This window comes from Periophthalmus magnuspinnatus, chromosome 7 (assembly GCF_009829125.3).
Source record: "Periophthalmus magnuspinnatus isolate fPerMag1 chromosome 7, fPerMag1.2.pri, whole genome shotgun sequence".
Lineage (NCBI taxonomy): Eukaryota > Metazoa > Chordata > Actinopteri > Gobiiformes > Gobiidae > Periophthalmus > Periophthalmus magnuspinnatus.
In genome coordinates, this window is record NC_047132.1 from 23,587,190 (window position 1) to 23,606,657 (window position 19,468).

General features: G+C 39.9%; 1 protein-coding gene across 1 annotated transcript; it reads left to right on the top strand.

Annotated features, from left to right (window-relative positions):
* Positions 1-1,383: 1,383 nt before the first annotated feature.
* Positions 1,384-19,236, top strand: LOC117373894 (EMILIN-3). The gene is made up of 6 exons (XM_033970014.2): positions 1,384-1,876; positions 13,664-13,786; positions 14,382-14,689; positions 15,743-16,089; positions 16,659-17,003; positions 17,522-19,236. The coding sequence occupies exons 1-6, from the start codon at positions 1,698-1,700 to the stop codon at positions 18,665-18,667; spliced, it is 2,448 nt and encodes an 815-aa protein (XP_033825905.1). The 5' UTR covers positions 1,384-1,697; the 3' UTR covers positions 18,668-19,236.
* The last annotated feature ends 232 nt before the right edge of the window (positions 19,237-19,468 follow it).

Below are 19,468 nucleotides of genomic sequence, written 5' to 3' on the forward strand. Positions count from 1 at the left end.
ATTGTAATAATGCTGTTCCAGACAATTTTCAAAGTAAAAACGTAAATCCAATTAGGAATTATTAATGAAAAAGTAATCCAGAATTTGCACGAGTGGAGAAAATCAAAGTATGTGTACATGTGTTTTAGCCTTTCTGGTGGACAGCTGTTATCTGACATTTTTCAAAGAAAAGACTAAAGTTGCTCTCCCAGGACAGTGTACCCATAAAATAACTGATTGTTCATGAAATATTTAATAAAAGTGTTATGTCATGATGTAGCACAGACACTGCAGGACACTGGTATCAAGTGTGCAAGACACTTACCATAGAATGTAATAAAATAACTTTCTTTTAGTCCTTATCTCTCCCCCCTGACTTAATACGGCTGTGTCCAGTACAGTCAGTGTTCAGTTGCCTGTGTACAGAAGACTTTTAGTGATGAAAGACTATGGTAATGAGCCCACTTGAGGGTAAGGAGACACCAGCAGTCTTTTTCAATGCTTTAACCCATGAGTGAACCATGCCGTCAGACCTGCTGTAAATTTGGTTATGGGAAAAATCATGAAATGAATAAAAAATATTTCATTAAAAGCAAAAACTTAACTGCTAACATATACTGAAATTCAAGCCATACAGACAAGATTTGCATGGCTTATACACACATGGATGAAGGACTAAATCCTCTTAAATAAATATGAATTTCAAAAATGAACACTGGTTGACACAGTATTCTCTGTGGTATCTATGATCTTTGATTGCAAGATAGAAACAGTTGACTCAATCTCTAATTTAATTGTGAGATTAAATAAACAAGAGATTTAGTGTGTACAGTCTCAAAATAATAATCTTATTATTACACCCAAATGGGTTTCCATGCTTTTTGGGGACATTACATGGACTTACATTAATGTTCTGGAATCTGATCTTAACCTTAACTGCACTTTCCTAACCCAAAGTCTAACCATAACCCATATTTGAACTTTAAATCATTCTATTGATCTACTAATAAAGGTCATATGTCCCCATAAAGGAGGCAGGTCCCCATAAATTGAGTGTATACAGATCATGGTCCCCACAATGTCATAAACACCCACATATTTATTTTCTAAGCGAAAACACAGAAATTACAAGTCTAATAATTCATAAATCACACTTGTGGATAATATAGTTTAAACTACACAATTCAAAGTGTTACCCAACTGTACAAACTCAGATTATGATCCCTAAAAACCTCCTCAACGTCCGTGTTTGCACATATTTTGGGGGTTACTATCTGGGACTAGTGCAGTAGCCTCCCCCTTGTCCCTGCACGTGGAGGGCTGGAGCTTGGGGTGGGCTATGCAAATGCTGTTAGCCTGCCCCTTTAGGCTGACTGCTGCTCCACGCTGCTCTCACTCTCTCAGAGCACTCCGGGAGTCTACTCTGCCCCCGTCCCGTGCATGCATGCAGCTCCCAGTTTAGACACACTTCGGACTGGACCCTTCACCCCCACCTCCTGCACACCTCTGCCCTCTTCTCCTCCTCTCCTCTGCCTATGGGCTATTCACGTTGGTACATCCCAATCGGGTGCTGAGCTGGAGGAGATGCTGCTTATGCATCGACTGTTTGGGCTCCCTATCTCCATCTGGGGCCTATGAAGAAAACAACATACAGTACAACTTCTGCAACTTAGCTCAGCTTTTCCTCGGATTTATCTACGCTTTAACAAACAAAAAAAATGAGGACCAGGTCGTGTTTTGCACAGCTGTTACTTTTAGGAGCACTTCTAACTTTGGTGCACAGTAAAGGGACTTATTATGGAGGACATGTCAACCCTTACTATGGAAGCAGATACAACCTGTACAAGGCTGGACTGAACCCTCAGCACTTGCCAAACAAACCAATGTCAAGACACAAGTAAGTGATTTTGTAACAGGTTCAAACAAACGTCTTCTTGGGAATTAAATTTTGTTTTTTTGTTTCTGCAGAAACCTGTTTAAGATATGGCTTAGTTGTGTTGTAATATTTTAGTTCCCATTTAGTCCTTGTTTATGCTTGGTTAGGTACCAGATTGTTTTGTTGATAGTTTCTATTCTGGTGAATTCTTAGGTTTGGTCTTGACTTGATTTCATCCTTGTTCAAAAAGAATGTACAGTATCTTTGTTTTTTTACTTGGTTTAGTTCAGATTTAAGTCACCACCTCTTCCAATGTTAGTTCTACTTTACCATTCTTATTTGGTTTTAAATTTTGGCTCTACAAAGTCCAATTTTGAAGTTAGGGAATCCCTGCACCAAAAGTCTTTTCACCTCTTGCAAACAGTAAGGTCAAAGTGTATGTGCATTGTAGCAGAAGCAGGTGAGATGCATGAGTATGGTACTGCTTAATGTAGAGCCCTGCAGCCTCCTTTCCAATGGTTCACACCTCAAACCATCTGTGGCCCAAGGCTCAACATTATACAGCAACCATCACACCTCATATGAGGGAAACAAAGACATTATGTGGAAATTCCAGTGGTACATTTAAAGATGATCACATAATTGTTGTCCTGTCTCAGTCTGACTTGAGTTGTGCTGGAGTGCAGAGGGTTGTAGCATTAGTATCACAAATCAATACCAACACAGTTACACAGTTGTTCAAATTGAGAGTGCTGCATAAAATGTTACAAGAATGGTTAACTCCCACAAGAAACTCATGTCAGGGTTGAGAAATCAAACTATGCTTGCAATTTCAAAGCCATAAAATACAAAACAAAACAGACTTTTTCCACCTACAATATTCTTTGTTAATCATCTAAACATTCTGAGCATTCTTACCTTGTTCGTCAGGTTTGACCCGAAGGTTTTTGCTCTCTTGTCTCTTTTGCTTGGCTTACCTCAAGAGCTGTTATCCATTTGGACAGCTGCCTCGGCTACCTGCTGCTTCAATACATCTCCTACAATAGTGTTTCCCAAACTGTGGGACGCCTGCATAGGATATTTATCGATTATTGTACCCATTCTTGTTTACATTATGGGGACTTAAAGACATGTTTTGATCCAGGTTAAGAATTTGTTTACTGATCTTGGTTTAGATTAAGCCTGGCTTGGAGCTTGTTAAAATACTTAAGTGAAACCTGCTAATTGATTTTATAAGTTGTATTAAATCTTATAGTTCTGTTGATGGCCTTAAGACCTGGTTTAGTTCTAGGTAGATCTTTGTTTCAACCTTGTCAGATGTTGGTTTAGTACAGTATGGAACCTGCTTTATACTAAAATTAGTCATGCTAATTTTGACCAATTATAGTAAGTTGAGATAAATGTAAATTCAATTAACTGTATAAATGCTGTCTGCCTCAGTGGGTTCATATTACTCCCCTAAGTCTCTTGAATGGTAAGGTCTTTAACATCATCATCACTTTAGTTATTAGGATAGGGAATTCTTTTATTTTTCCTGCCTGGGACCACCTCTACTTTAAGATTGAGTCATCATAATTCCCACCCTCTACTGTACGTTCACGTGCAAAACCTCGCCATCATCAGAGGAATAGGTTTACCATCTGGTCTGAAAATCTACCCTCTGACACTAGCTCCATATTCTTTATTTACAACGCCACATACCAAATTATGACAGCTATATTACACAGAGTGGCTGTGACAGATGCTGCTGATGATGCTGGCACGATCCCGATATTGACAGATGAAAGAGCCATACTACTGTGCAGTGCAAAGTATGTGAAGGGTAGTATATATATATATGTATGTATGTATGTATATGTGTGTGTGTGTGCGCGTGTGGAGAGAGAATTTACCCCTGAACTACAAAACTGGATAGTAAATCATGATCAGTGACTTAATTATAATGAAATGATTAGGAATGATTCAAGCTTTGTAAGAACTTAATTAAAGGGTTAGGAGTTAGGGTTATGAATTAAGTCTTTATTAAGGCTAATTTAAGTGTTAAAAAAGCTTTGATTTCAGGGTAAGGCACGGTAAGGCACCTTTGCAATATGCAGTGCTGTACCTTGGTGGATATGTACTTTTTTTTCCTGTTGTGTCAATTTTTCACTGTCAAGTTTTGATTGCAAGTTATTTCTGCAAGTCCAAGTCTAGTCTGTACACAGGCCCTTGTGACCCTGGCTGGACACATGGCACCCCTGGGACCTGTTTGTCAGTGTCAGACCACCTCAGCACAGTTATATGAGCTCAGTTGTTGTGGTCTGCAGTGGTCAGTGGAAAGAGGGGCTTAAAAATAACATACACCCCACAGTCTAAGTGTGTGCTCCCAGTGGTGTCTACATGTTTATTTGTTCCTGGTAAGAGTTTTGCTTGTAAAATCTGAGCAGCTCAAGTCTCACGTGCACCAAACATGATTTTTCAATGACATTTTCTGAAGCATTCTCAGCTGTTGGCAGGTCTTTTGTTCTTCACCATGAATGATTGTCTGTGTTTTGGAAGCAGAGCAAGTCATTTGATTTAGCAGTCATAGCAGTCGTTAAATTCGACCACTGACTGCTCCCCAGAAAATATATGTTCCCCAAGTGCACAAGAACACTAAAATTGTAATGTCTTCCATGGCCTTGTTGTCATGGGATATTCTCTTCAACTCAAAGGACAAGATAAATTCACTGTTTCACTGTACTTCTTAAAATGATGTACATTTATATTTAAATAAGTTTCATCTGTCGACAAAACTATTTTAATTCAACGTGTACGGCTTTAAGATACAATGGTCCTGTCTTGCAGTGAGAAAGGCGATGAAGCTGAATCCCTTTAAAAATAATTAATTTTGACAAAGATATAACAATACTGAATCAAATGGTAAATGGTCACATTTTTATATAGCGCTTTTCCACCCTCGAGGCACTCAAAGTGCTTTATATCAAGGAACCACTCACCCATTCACACCCACACATTCATACATCAGTGTGCACAGCTACTGGGGGCAAGGTAGGTAAGTGTCTTGCTCAAGGACACAACGGGAACATTCATCTGTGTGAGCTGGCCAACCTGTAGGTCAGTGGATCTGACTGCTCAACCAACGATGTTTATGTCGAGAATGGGATTTGAATCGCCAACCAATCAGAGGATCAAATAATAAACCAAATAATACAAACTCAAGCTAGTTAAATTTTCTGCAGGTCAAATTTTAAATTGATGAAATATCAACTTTCCATTTTATTGTTAATAAAATGGAAAGTTGATATTTCATCAATTTAAAATTTGATTATCCAACCAAGAGGCTTACCCACTAGTAAAACACAGGCTTTTATGTTTTGCTAAAAGAGTCATTCAAATGAATTCTCTTCATGTCATTAAATTATTATTGTGATGTCACTGGTGTTGTCAAGTGCAAAGAGCTAACAGCTGTTCACTGAATCCATAATTGCTCTCACAAATTCCTGTCATTACTGCTGAAATCTCAGAGCGAAGTATCAGACGCATTCAGGGTTGTCACTGTTGATTCCCACAGTCTTCCATAAAGCGCAGGGCTAGGCTACAGCGTCACCATTTTGCCAAATCGCCTTAGTATAACTTGATTATGCCGCATGTCTTGTCTGATAAGATTAGGTCTATATGCAAGGCCTTTCCTGTGATGTATGAGATGGAGATCAGGGGGTAAGGGTCACAGAGTTAGGAGAAGTCAAAGGTCGAATTTCGTTGTTGTAACTTTGTGTGACATGTCCAACAGAGGACAAGAATGAAGCCAGTGTCCTGCTATGGGGTCACACGGCCTTAGTAGTAAACCATCTCTGCTGATTTCTGGGATGTTTAGGCTTTGAAATCTGGGAAAAGATGAATTTGATGCATGACCTTCCAATGTAATACTACTCTATGGGGTTACAAGCGTATTGTGAGGTCAATAGTTTTGTTTTTAATTTGGAAAATTAATGATGGCAAGGTGACGTGGGGGTCAACATTGTCAATGAGATATATAAGTGTTTTAAGTGGATCATTTGTCACCCATGAAAAACAACCATTACAGCCTGAAGTGGACAATATGAACAATAGAAATGGAGTGTTGCAAATGCTGTGGTTGCCAGTCACAGCGTCATGAATAACTGCAAATCTGCTATTAGTATGATGTATTGAACAGTTAATGAAAACTTGCTTCTGACCTTATTCTACCTCAGCAGTTAAAAGTCTGTGCAAGGAGCTCATAATGTAACCCCTATAGCTATAATAACAACAAGAGTCTGTTCCCATACAAAGTAGATTATAAACTTGTTGAAATGCCTAGGGATAAGTTACCATTGTAATTTTTCACTACCGGTCTTGATCCGCTTACTATGCTCCCAGTGAAAATACACTTTATCTCAAAACAACACTGGAGACTGATATGTCCAAACATTCTGCTTGATTTACTGAGGTTAGCACTGATGCCTTTTAGCGAAATTCTTAGCATTTGTTGGGGTAACTGTGTGCCCCTGAGCTATAATAACAGCCAGCGTAACGTGTGACCTTATTTATGGAAGATCTCCTCTGTCCTAAATCTGGCTTGTCCTCCCTTTAAGGCTAATCAGTGTCTGCAAGAGCAAACTGTGCACTAGGGGGGTGTAGCATGGTCAAGAATAGGCATCATTGCAAGTATATATATATGGAAAAACCACAAGAGGTGAGTTGTTCATGATAAAAGTCCTTATAAAGATGGATAGTTTTGTATATGGTCCATTGATGGTCATAAATCTGTCAGAAGTTACCCCATGGGCTTGAGTTCAAAGGGTCAGGCAGCCTGCAGGTGAGAAAGTCATCAGTGTGAAGGAACCAAAAGTGTCAAAAATAAGCCACATAATTGAAGAAAACTGTTGAATTGTAAAGTTACCCCAAAAAACAGAAGAATTCAATTTAAAGTGTAAAGTGGCTGAGGTCAAAATGAGATGACTGTGTCCTGAATGCATACAATAAAGTGTTTTATTGCCCAGGAATCAGAAAGGGCTCTGTTAGCATCCTAGTTGTTGTTAGCATTACCATAAAAACAAAACAGTAGCATTTGGAAAGAAATAAGGTTGGGGTGACTGCTGCAAATTGTTTAAAATGAAGTAGATGTATTTTCCTATTATATAGAGCGTAAAATCAGGTGCAGCATCCTATAGTAAGATGGAGGTGTTTGTGGTACAGTAGTGCAGTTTCTTGATCAGCGTTTGTCTACTTCTTGTTCCCGCATGGCCACAACAACAATATTGTGACTGTGACTGGGGCTAATTTTAAAAAAATCTAATAACTAAAAGTAAAATTAAACGTAGGCCTAAGTAAAGTTTTGCTTATGCATACAAGAACAAGTCAGGAGAAGAATGTTGCCAAATCCAAGTCTTCAACTTGTGGCTCCTAGTGCAATGGTTAGAGATTTATTTGGACCAGGTTCAACTAAAATGCAAGGCATGGCATATTTTGGTCAAGTAAATGTAGAAATGCCTGCTTGAAAAATGAAACAGAGCTTACCTGAAGCTGCTGATGGTGCAGAGCTGAAGCCTGCAGCAGGAGGTTATGAGAAAGAGGCAGGGGATGAAAGGTGAGTTGTTTTGGGCCCGGTGCGGGGTGGAGGTCCAGCAGTAATAATATTTGCCGAAACCCTCCACATGAGAATCCAAGGTGGGAATTCTGTCTTTTCCCCTGGGAGCTTTTGAAGGGATTTAGGAACTGTAAGGCTATACTGGAAATATTTACAGTGTGACTGGAGCTGCAATAAAATGACATGGTGTGATGACAAAACAAGACAATACTGAGTGAGAAGGTGGAAGTGGGGACATATATATCGTCCAATCTTATCCTGTGAAAGTGTGTATATAAAACTTTCAGAATTAGCAGAACCAGCTGTTTTTCTAGGGGATTTAACAATCAGATGCTATATGGAGTTTTCTATTTATTGTGAAATATTAAATAGTTCTAAGGCTTGGGGCAATGGTGGTCATGAAGGCCAACTGGAGTCCGCACATACCCTTGACTAATGGTAGTGCCGTATCTGAGTAAAACCAGCAGGAATAATAAATAGAAAGAGAAAAATGAATGAGAAATGATGTTGTCTATATGATGAGGTGATGTTTTGTTCCACTCATGTGAGTTTGAGCAATCTTGCACATTGTATGTAATCCATGAAGCTCCCTTGTGTTTTCTTCAGCAAACTTGTTCTGATCATGTCAGTGATAAATGTAACATTTTGACAGCATCAGCCATTGTTTTTTGCTTCATACAAACTGCTTGCAGTCCTACTGGTATTTTATATGGTCAAATCTCATGTCAACTAAAGCTTTGGGGTATTTCTAAAACATACATTATTTTGTGTTGTCTGACAGAAATGAGACATATGCTTATGCATTATTAAGTGCCAAGTTTAAAACTTATGAAAGGTAAAGGTCAGAACTTTAAAGAGGCAAATGATATGCTCATTCCCCCACCCACTGAGACAATAACTCAGATACTAATAGGAGGCAGGAGCAAGTCCTTGAGTGCTTCTTTTTCACTCAAAAGATTCACAAACTTAATACTCATAATTGAATGAATGAAGTAATCCTACAGAATTTGTCTTTCACACACTTATTAAAGCCAAATTGCATTTATTAATCTGAAAATGTGGAATAAATTTAGAGAATAACTTTGGGAATATGACAATGAGGTCAGGTGAGGTACTGGACTAGTCTAATCACTAGAGCTTGGGTGGACTAATCAGGGTGTAAGTAGATTTCTCGGTTGATTGTGGGGAGTTCCTTTGTACTTGCTTGTTGTTTTGGCTAATTTGACTTGACCATTACAGCGAAAGCTGTAAGGTCGCAGCACTTAAACGGTCATAAATTAGCAGTGAAGCTAAAGTTTTACATGGGTTAAGTGGGTCACTAACTTCCCTTTTTAGTGACCTTCTCTGCTCTTCTATTTCAGGGTCATGTCTTAGCAGAAGCTGTTTTCTATCCCGTGGGCAAAGTTAAAGTCTCATCATGCCTTTAGTGCTGCTACTTCTCGGTAATATTTCACCTGCTCTATTTCCATCTAGTGCCTTGTACTGTATTCTGCTAATGATATCCCATGGGTCACCTTGGATAATCTCTCAAATTGGCATGCTAACAAAGTAACTAATGCTTTATTTTATTTTGTTTTAGGCTGAAAGAGAGCTTGCCATTACGACATCTTGGAATAGCCATTGACCCAAAATCCAAAGCATTATAGTTTTAGACCTGCACCTGGTTGTTTCCATGGAGGATGATGCTATACTGTGGAACATTCCATACAAAGCAATACCATCTACACTGACACTAGCAGGTGGCAGACGCTTCATTGGAAAAGTTACTAAATCAACCTTTAATTTATGGTGATGATTCTAACTATCCCATTCCCACAATCCCACTATAAAACTATAAGCTATAACTAAGAGACTACTGATCTGAACAACCACACACCTGCTTGGCTAACCCTGACACGATTACTTGGAATTACAACGGGTGTGTTGTTTCTCCTATGGTGCTGCACTATTCTTGTCCTTCATTATCAAAGTGAATGGCTCAGGTTTGCTCCCACTATCTCTAGTCCACTCTTAGCTTGTTGGGCAGCAGAGGTTTGTTTATACACAACAGAGGAGATGACCTGCTGCTGGTGCATTCACTGGCGCAGTGGAGAAAGGATCTTCGTTAATCTTCGATCCCATTCTCTCAAGGCCAGCCTCCGAGACTTTAGTGGGAAAAGCAGGGATAAAATGTCAGTCCCAGACACAAATGACATGGACAGATATGTGAACGCAGGGCCAGGATCTGGACTGTGTTTTCTTTGTACATCTGGATTCTTGGAGCAGCTACAGCATGTGTGTGTTTGGGTCTGAGGGTCAAATAAGGGTCCTCCAATGAAACTGTATAAACACAAGGAAATATTGACTACTTAATTGTATGAATGGTAATTATTATTATGGTCAAGATCATAGAATACTTTAAATAATATGTTAAATGACCATAATTTAGTGATTTAGGCTTGTAGTATGACATATTTTTATGCGTCTGTGTTACCCTTTTAAAATAATTTAGACTGTAAACCTTTTGCAGATGACTTTTATAGAATAGGATAATTTCAAAACAGTAGTAAACAATATTTCTTCTCAGAGTTTAGTTGATTCATAAACACTGTCAAAGCAATTTTTGACTGCAGTCGTCTATAATTGGACTCGCTTTTGAATCCTGACCCACCAGTTGCGAACCACTGATTTATGGGATGTGCTGGTGGGCCATCGGTTTCTGAGATATTTCTTGAGAAAGGTAAAATACAAAATCCAATAACTTGACAGCAGTTTTGGAATTTCTTTAGTTGTCATCTCCCTAAAAGCTGCAATAACATACAGGGACAACATTCCATAATTCCACATAAGCATGATGTAATCCTGTGTGTCAGCCATACCACCCATGTGTTCAAATGAGGTTTTACAAGTCTGAAAATTGAGAATTGCTTTGGCGTTAAACCTTGATGCTTTCACTAGTATTGAGGAGTGTATGAGAGCACAGGGAGTGATCGTCATGCTGATGTCTCTGTGGGATTGTAAAGCACAAAGCCAGCAGGTGGAGTTGTTGACGTAACAGCGCATGACAAAGATGCTGAAATTCAATCAATATTTTCGTACTGACAGAACAAATGAATGCAGTGTTGTGAAATATTATGACTCTGGTGCAATGCTATGCTTTTGTTTACTTCATAATGATTGGAGCATCGTAAGCCAATGTGAACCAGAGCTTTTTGACATGCTACACTTGACAAAGCTCATGTAATTTGGTCTGTCTACTGGCCTGCATCATAATGAGGCATAAAGAGTCTGTAGTAACAACTTAACACAATGATGCAAACCATGATAATTACTATTTTAGTGAGTTAGGTTTTGAAAGCTTGTGTGATAAAGGCTTTTTGCTGATTGGCTGTCTATACTATGTTTAGATTTTTGCTCTAAGTAATTACCTAAAAGTGTAAACATATTATTCTGATTATTTGATACTCCTTTGCAGTACTGTGAAGCACCTTGCAATCAAGATAGGTACATTTGACACATAAGTTATTCACTATTGAGGAATGAGTCCATGTGGATTGTGCTAATATAATACACATTACTTATGTCAGTGCTCTGTGAAACAAAAGATTTAATAATAATCTTTCCAGAATTTTATATAGCACCTTTGTAGACACCCAAAGCTCTTTACTGATGATAAGCTACCACTGTAACCACAGCTGCCATGGGGTAGGAAAGATAGGTGAAGTGTTTTGCTTAGTCCCAGATCTGCAACACTATTGTAACCCTGCCTTTGGGCGTTAATCAACTGTATATGTAAGTATTATCTGCCAATGGAGATGCAGACACAGTTGACCATAGACTGACCAACATGGATTATAACACAAATGCTGTCCTTTGCTTCAAATCCTGTGCCCGTTTGACAAGTTGGTAAGAGCTTTATGCACCCAAAGGCATCGCCTCACACCACATCAGTTGCACTCACATCCACATTTCTTCTCAGAGCTCAGACTGGGCAGCAGGCTGTCAGACTTGGATGAAAGAAGCTCTGTCACTGAGACCCACTCCCTCCTTCTCCCCCTTGCTCCCCTTTGCTCCCCCTCCATTAACATATGTCCTCTGAGTGGGCACACAGACCGACACACTGCTCCCTGTCAACACAGCTGTGATGTGTACAAGGCAGTAGTGCTGTGCTTTCAGAGTTTGTACCACTGTATTGAGTTTTTCTGATGAGATCCAAATGTTATGCATCTGAATTACTATGATACTGGCTGCAAAGAACATAGGTTGGATGGATTTTTGGAGGCAAGGATACCAACTTCACACATGAGGAGCCAGTCATGGTGTCGTGTGTACTCTATAAACTAGCAGTATATGCCACTTTGCTTAAGGTTTGCGGTTCAGTCCTTCACACCAGTGCATAGAGTGCATTTGCCGTAGTGTGCTTATGTATGAATGTGTTGAGAGAATGAGTGATTGTGGTGGTTGGATGAACTCCGAGGCAGCTGCGGCAACAGGTCCAATAAGCCTATCATGAAGAGTGAAGAGGGAATCATCTAAAGCATAATTTTCATATCTAAATATAGGATTGTATACATGGAAGGCACTTTCATCATATTACTGATGAGGTCTGGGAATCTTTATCAGATCAAATCATCAAAAAATTGACTCATGAGTTGCCAACTGAAATGTTTGTGAATGCTGATGCCAATGCTACTCTGTTAGACACGTAGCTCAAACTGTCAGTAGGTAATTAAGTGTTGCTTTGTAGCAGTCCAGAAACTGAAACTTTATAAACCAAAATCTTATTGTTCCATGTCCAAACCCAAATAAACACAAATGGTTGCAAATCAATTCCAAATCAATGTGCACATGATGTCGGAAGAAGTTCTAACTCCACACACTAGGGGGCAACCTTAATCACCACATCCATTCTCTACAGATGAGGTTTGCAGAAAGCAGTCATGCAATGCTTTCTCACACATTTGAACATGCCATACTGTCTGCATAAGCCCACTGAATTTGTTCACTTGGCATGCAGCCCCCACTCGCCCCTCTCGCTCCCTCTCCCTGCCAATCAGAGCCCTTGTATTTGTCCAGAAACAGCTGTGGAGCAAAGCTAAGTGGTGCATATGCTTCTAAACGCTCCCCTCAGGATGGGAGAGACTTCACGTGAGGCTGGGGAGTGCAGATCATCGTTTCCTGTGCAGCAGAGAGAGAGGCCAAGGGGACATGAGGCAGTTGCTGTTGTTGCACTGGCAATGAATGGAGAGCAATAGAAGAAGACAGTCAGGACATTAAAATGATGCAACAACTGCTCTAAGTGGATACAGTGAAGTTATTATGTGTGGGACTCATATTACACGAATAAACACTTCCACAATTGAAAACAGCCATGAGTATTTCAAATCTCATTCTCCTTAACCTAGAGACACGCCACAGATACAGTACTGATAATGGCTTTAAAACAATAGACCCCGTGCTGTTATCCAATGGAATTTAACATGCCTAAAACTTCCCATAACCTTATGACAGCTAAAGATGAATAAGTGGTGGGATATGTGCACATTAAAAACACTCCTATTTCCACTTTTACCCTCAACTGACGGCATTATTGTATCAAGTTATTTGGATTACATTTATTGCTCACAGTTCTGTAATAAAGTGGTTTATTGTGGTGCAGAAAGCAAATTCCTTATAAGCTTTCAACTGACTTGCCAATGACTGATGTCTCCAGATCTCGTAAGCTAAGCAAGACCGGTCCTGGTTAGTCCTTGGAAGGGAGATTGAGAATACCAGGTGCCACTGTGAGGGAACAGTGGCTCTAGTGGAAACTGCTGTTATGTTCTTAGACAAGGCACTTCACACACATTGTCTAGTATGAATGTTGTGTGTGAGCATTGTTGGTGGTCGGCTTTGAATAATCAATAAGTGCTATATAAATCTAATGCACTATTATTGATCAGAATAACTGAACCAGGAATAGATGACTTTCAATTTGTCTATGTAAACATAAATCTGAATTCACTGATCTAAGTATATTTAATTGTGCTGCGACCAAAGCCACAAAGAGTGACTGAATGACATCAGGCACCCAATGGCCATATAAATGTAACATTGAAACCTGGGATGCAGATGAACAGACAAATAAGTGAAAGATGAATAACTTTCTCTAAATGTGATAACTGTTTTGTAAGAAGGTAGCATCTGAATGGCAGTATGTATTTTCTATGATGATAATAAAGTATCTTATCTCCCCACAGAAACCACTGTGCCTATGTGGTCCAGAAGAACATCACATGTATCATGCAGGATGGGGCCATCCCGTTTGTGAAGGCCGAGTACACCACCAAGTGCATCTGGGGCCAGAAGTGTCCCGTTGTTATGTAAGTGTTTAAATGACTGATGATTTTAGATTAAAGGGGTGAGTCAGTGAGAGCAAGAACCATCCTGCTTTTAAATGCTGCCCTCTAGTGGCCACATTAATGACTGAGAATGTTGAGAGGTCAATAATTCAGTCTAATGTTCAATGAATTAATTTAATCAAAAATAATTGACAATATATGAACAATATTAGTAAAACATTTTCCCAATAGAAAATGGCACAACAGATTCTACAGAAGGCTCAGGAGGAGTTTGGCACACAATCAGAATCAATTTGGATCAAACATGGAAAAGTGAAGTTTGCCACTGACACAAATCCAATCCTCTGATAGCACATCATTTACATTACACTTCACCTTAATCTCCTAATCTCCCTCTAATCTGGTCAGTCCCATTGCCAACAACTTCATCCTTTTATTTCTGCTTCACTAATCCCATTTTCCCTTTCACTATCATTCTAATTCTATACACAACCTTGAAAAACTCAACTGCTTTGTTTACTCTCCATCAAGTCCCTATTTCTGCCAAATTTGGATTTTTTTGTAAACAGATCATTAAGAACTAATTGTGCGTTTTTGTATTTCTTTTCTGATTCAGGTACAGGACAATATACAAGCCAAAGTACAAAGTGGGCTATAAAACAGTGACTGAGCTGGAGTGGAGGTGCTGTCCTGGATACTCTGGGGAGAGCTGTGTAGAGGGGCCAACGTCTGAGCCTGGGGTGATTATGCCTCCATACAAAGGTGCATCTCTGCCCCATCGTCCCAGGGTAAAAGGCTTCCCCCACGGCCCCCGCCCCCCAGTTGACCACAAACCTGGAGAGGGACAAATCGAACCAGGCAGACCCCTCCCAGGTGTGCCCGATTCAAGGCCCATACCGTCAGGACAACTGCCGACTGGCACCGGTAAGGTCTGAGTTAAGAAGTTGACAAAAATGAATGATCCTATTGTGGTTCAAAAAACACACAAATTGAATTGGACTTAGACAGTAAAATGAAACATAAGCAAAGAAAAATCTATGGAGGATAGCGTTGCAAATGTGTGGTCACATTTATATGGGAGACAGTAGCCCATGAGTGTTGAGTGTTTGTCTACTGCTCTGAAGGTCGGCAGTTTGAATCTCGCTCTTGACACAAACATCATTGGTTGAGCGGTCAGATCCACTGATTGGTGGTGCGATTCCAGCTCCCACAGATGTATGCTGTGATTGTGTCCTTGGGCAAGACACTTAACCCACCTTGCCCCAATTGTCTGTGTACATTGGTGTGTGAATGTGTGTGTGAATGTGTGTGTGAATGGATGAGTTGTTCCTTGATGTAAGTAAGTAAGTAAACTTTATTTATATAGCGCCTTTCACAGATAAAATCACAAAGTGCTTTACAGAGTGCAAATAAAAATAGATAAAAATAGATAAACAACAACAATAAATGTTCAACAGATAAAATAAGACAAAGAGTAGTAAATTAACTTGTCTGAATAACAAGCTGCTTTTTAAAGGATGTAACGTACTTTGAGTGCCTTGAAAGTAATAAAGAATTATTCTTTTTTTTTTATGAACTCAATTAGCTTATTTTGACAATAATGTTGTTATAATTAATATAGTGTGTTTGACGTTATAATTTTGCGTATCTTCAAAATGTAGGTATCGTTATTAAGGCTGCAATGGTTAAATGGAATAACTGAACCTAATCGACTACACTTTCTGTAATTATTCTCTGACGAGAAGTCTAGAAGTAGAAGTAGAAGCATATTTCCAACTTGTTCTGATTAAAAAATGTATTTACGATAATCCTCATCAGCCAAAGTCTAATCAAAAAGAAAAAAAAAAAAAAGCTCTCTAGTCCACTTCTAGAATGATTGTTTATTTGAAGCCCCAATTATCTTGCAGATGTTATATTGCCCACCTCAAATATTTGGCTACACTTTGCAACACGATTCCTCAATGTGTCTTCAAACAGGACATACCTTTGGGGGATCTGGAGTGACTGGTGAGCGCTTGGACCGCATGGAGGCAGATTTGAGGCGTCTTTCCCATAGTTTGGACACATTGAACGGTGTGGTGGTCGGACTGGAGGAGCGGCTGAGGACTTCACTGAGAGAAGACACCAACAAGATCCTGGTGTCTCTGCTCCCAAACACGCCCCGAACCCCTGACTCCAGCGTGGGCTTCGGAGTGATCCCAGACGGACGTCCAGACGGCTTAGAGGGCCAGGAGAGCTTCAACGGATTTGGGGACCTGGCAGGAAGAGTAACAGAAGTGAGGGATGAGCTGAGGGCCAAGACACACATCATAGAGGAGATCCAGGTAAACGTGATCAACCATGTCCCTGTTCACACATTATTTTAGAAGTATTCATCCAATAATCTATCCAAAAACAAAGAAGTACATATATCTAGAGTAACCACAAATACTTAGATGCACTATGTAATTGGTGGAGGGTTGCCATAGAGATGCTATTGCTTTACCTGGAGTGTTCAATAGTATAATAGTAAACTTATCTATCTCCATGGAGACACACAGGTGACGTCACCAGGCAATGTACAGGTCAGATCTGTAGAGAGGCAACCTCATGCACTCTCAAAACGAAGGCATATTTTTAAAGGCATTTTTAACAACATAACACCTTGATAAAATAAATGCAAGGGAGGTACGTTTAATGCCATACTGTGGAATATTCTAGGGAAAGCATGTAATCATAATGAAAACAAACAGGTAGTGCAATTTTTTTTTGTGTTTGTGAAATGAGTTATATTAGACTAACACGTATGCATTTAACTAAAAATTTCCTTTTTATTGGGATGAAAGTAAACTTAATGTCTTATCTTATTTCAAGCCATATTTGACCTGTAAGACCACTGCACTCCTGTCTCTAGGGCATGGTCCTTGGTCATGATGGTCAGTTGAAGAAGTTACTAGAAACCCCCAGAGGACGACCCATCGCTGGCTCTAACCTGAACGTGGAGGAAATCGTTAATCAGAAGCTGGCTGGGGTGCGCTCTGAGATCCTGGATGGCTTTGAGCAGCGTCTGATCGGTCTGGAGTCCCACTGTGACAAGATGATCAGCGAAGTGCAGCAGCAGTGTCACCGCGACCACATGAACGGACAGGAGAAGATGCAACAGTCTCTGGATGGGAGGGAGACAGGACTGAGGAAGGAGCTGGGGACTCTGCAGGCTCAGATCCAAGGACTCACCCTCACTGAGAGCTGCTGCGGACAGGTATGGGTTTATGCAGCTAATCTGGTGTAGATTGTTTTGGGAAATGTTTAGGCACAAAATACATTCATGGGCTTCAGCTTGGCATTATTATGGAAACTGAATTTTGAAAACAATTGCAGACAGAATTAGTCCCTTTAGTCCAATTTGTTATTATAATGGATGAATCTACCTGTCCCTGATAAAATCCACTCAGCATTATTTTCACTGAAGAAGATGACAATTTTTCAAAATGGAGATATCTGTTTTTGCAGTTGAACTTGTCCTTATATTAAATTATTTACTTATTATAATTTATTTTCCAACAGAATATAGTTTCATCACTAGCACTAATTATTGGGAGAATATTTATTTATTTTTTATATGAGGGCAATGGTTTTTTTTCAGACCGAGAATACATTTATGCATTATTTGTTTGTGCAAAGAAACTTAAAAAAAATAAAAATAAAATAAAAATAAATGAATGAATAAATCAATAAACAAATAAATAAATAAATAAAAAGCATTTGTTTTTGCATCAGGTGAACAGCCTCTCCCAGCGCATGCTCTTGCTGGAGGACTCGGTGAAGGGCCTGACGGAGTCGCAGAGGCAGATGCAAACGGCACTGGCAGATCAGAACATCGAGGTGGAGACCCTGATCGAAACCCGCTTCCTGGACATCGAGAACCGGCTCAACTCCACCACAGATGGCGCCACCATCACCGCTGTGTCCGGGCTCCCCTCTGGGCTGGACGGCTTCAAAACCATGCTGGAGGACAAGCTGAAGATGCTGGAGGAGAAAGTGTTTGTGGCTGTGGGAGAGCTGAGCAATGCCACCTCACCTGCTCTACTGGAGGGTCAGGTGATCCCCGCTCTGGAGATAGAATCTGTTAAAAGGCGATTTGAGGGTGAAATCGGTGGCATCCAAAAACAGCTCATCGACTTGGAGCTCCTGTGCACCTCATCTTGCGTTCCTTCTACCTCGCCAGCAGGGGGCATCAATGGCAAAGGGGTAGAAGACTGTGAGGATGTGGAGAAAAAGATGAATGGTAGATTAGACAATCAATCCAACCAACTTGATCTGCTAAATAACACATTACAGAACTTGCTTTTCAAGATTGCCCAAGAAGAGCTGGAAGGATCAGTTAGTGGCGAGATCACGCTACTTAAAGTCAACATTCATTCAGTAAACAAGACTCTCAGAGGGCTGAAAGACTCCATAAGATTTATTGCAAGTGAGGTTGGACATGCCAATGCTACCTGGGAGCAGAGGGAGAACCAGATAGTTAACCAGGTTCAAGGAATAACCAAAGTAGTGGGTCACCAAGCTTCTCTCCTGGGTGCTGGGGAGAGGAGATTAGCACACCTTAAAGGGGAGCTGGTAGCACTCAAAAGACGCCTATCGGGTGAGCTTCAGGGCTGCAAAAGCACTGCACTGGAGGTGAAGAAGGAGGTCAAGGATGTGGACAGTAGGGTAAGCCAGGTAGAGGGCCAGTGTAGCGGTTTGGGAGAGCTAACGGAGCATTTGGAGCAGATCCGTGAAGAACTAGAGCGGCATTCGGATACGTATCTTGCCAAAGTGAATGGTACTCTTACAGTACATTCAGCACAACTGGCCGAACTCAAAGATGAGGTCAAAGAGTGTATCGCTAAGGAAGCTGCTGCGAGCCGAAAAGGTGACCAGTAGCATGATCATCAGTGCTACAGAAAAAGACTTAAAAAGACTTCCTGTATTGTCATTTCAAAACCAGCACAGATGCAGATTAACTGAAGTATTGAAAGATATGCATATGCTTCCTGCCCCAGTCTCCTAGTGCCTCCAGATGTGTGGGGAATTCTGACCAGCCAAGTGGAAAGATCCAGAACACAATATAATGTGCCTATATTGTGCATAGTGATGTTTTTATATGGGGCATTTTCTGCTTGGACAAATGTTATGTTTTCATACGTTTTCATTTTTTTAACTTATATGAGGTGACTGCATTGTGTTATCATGATTAAGTGGCAAATGTAAAAGAATTGTGTAATGTTGATGCGCAAAAAAGACTAATACGCTGCTACGGGTTTCTACTGACAAGCACACCAGATCCGTGTGGACACTTTAATAATACTGTACTGTCAACTATGGTGCTATATATGTACATTGTGTATGAATTATAATTGTGTTCCTGCTTTAAAAATGCCTTCCAGGATATGTTGGTATGTACAAGGAATAAAGTATCAAACTATTGTGGTGTTTAAAAAAAACAAAACAAATTGAGGATGTTGTATTTTTCAATAGAAATTCAATAAAGACTTAAGACTTACTAATCCTAACTAAGATCATATGGTACATTTAAAATTATAGTTCTTAAAGGTGCACTATGTAACTTTTCTGGTGTTGAGTTTGACATCTGCTTGTCTCCATGGAAATGTTATTGTTAATATGCATGATTATTAAATTACAAATGTTTTAATGCATAGTAATAATAATAATAGTTATTATTAT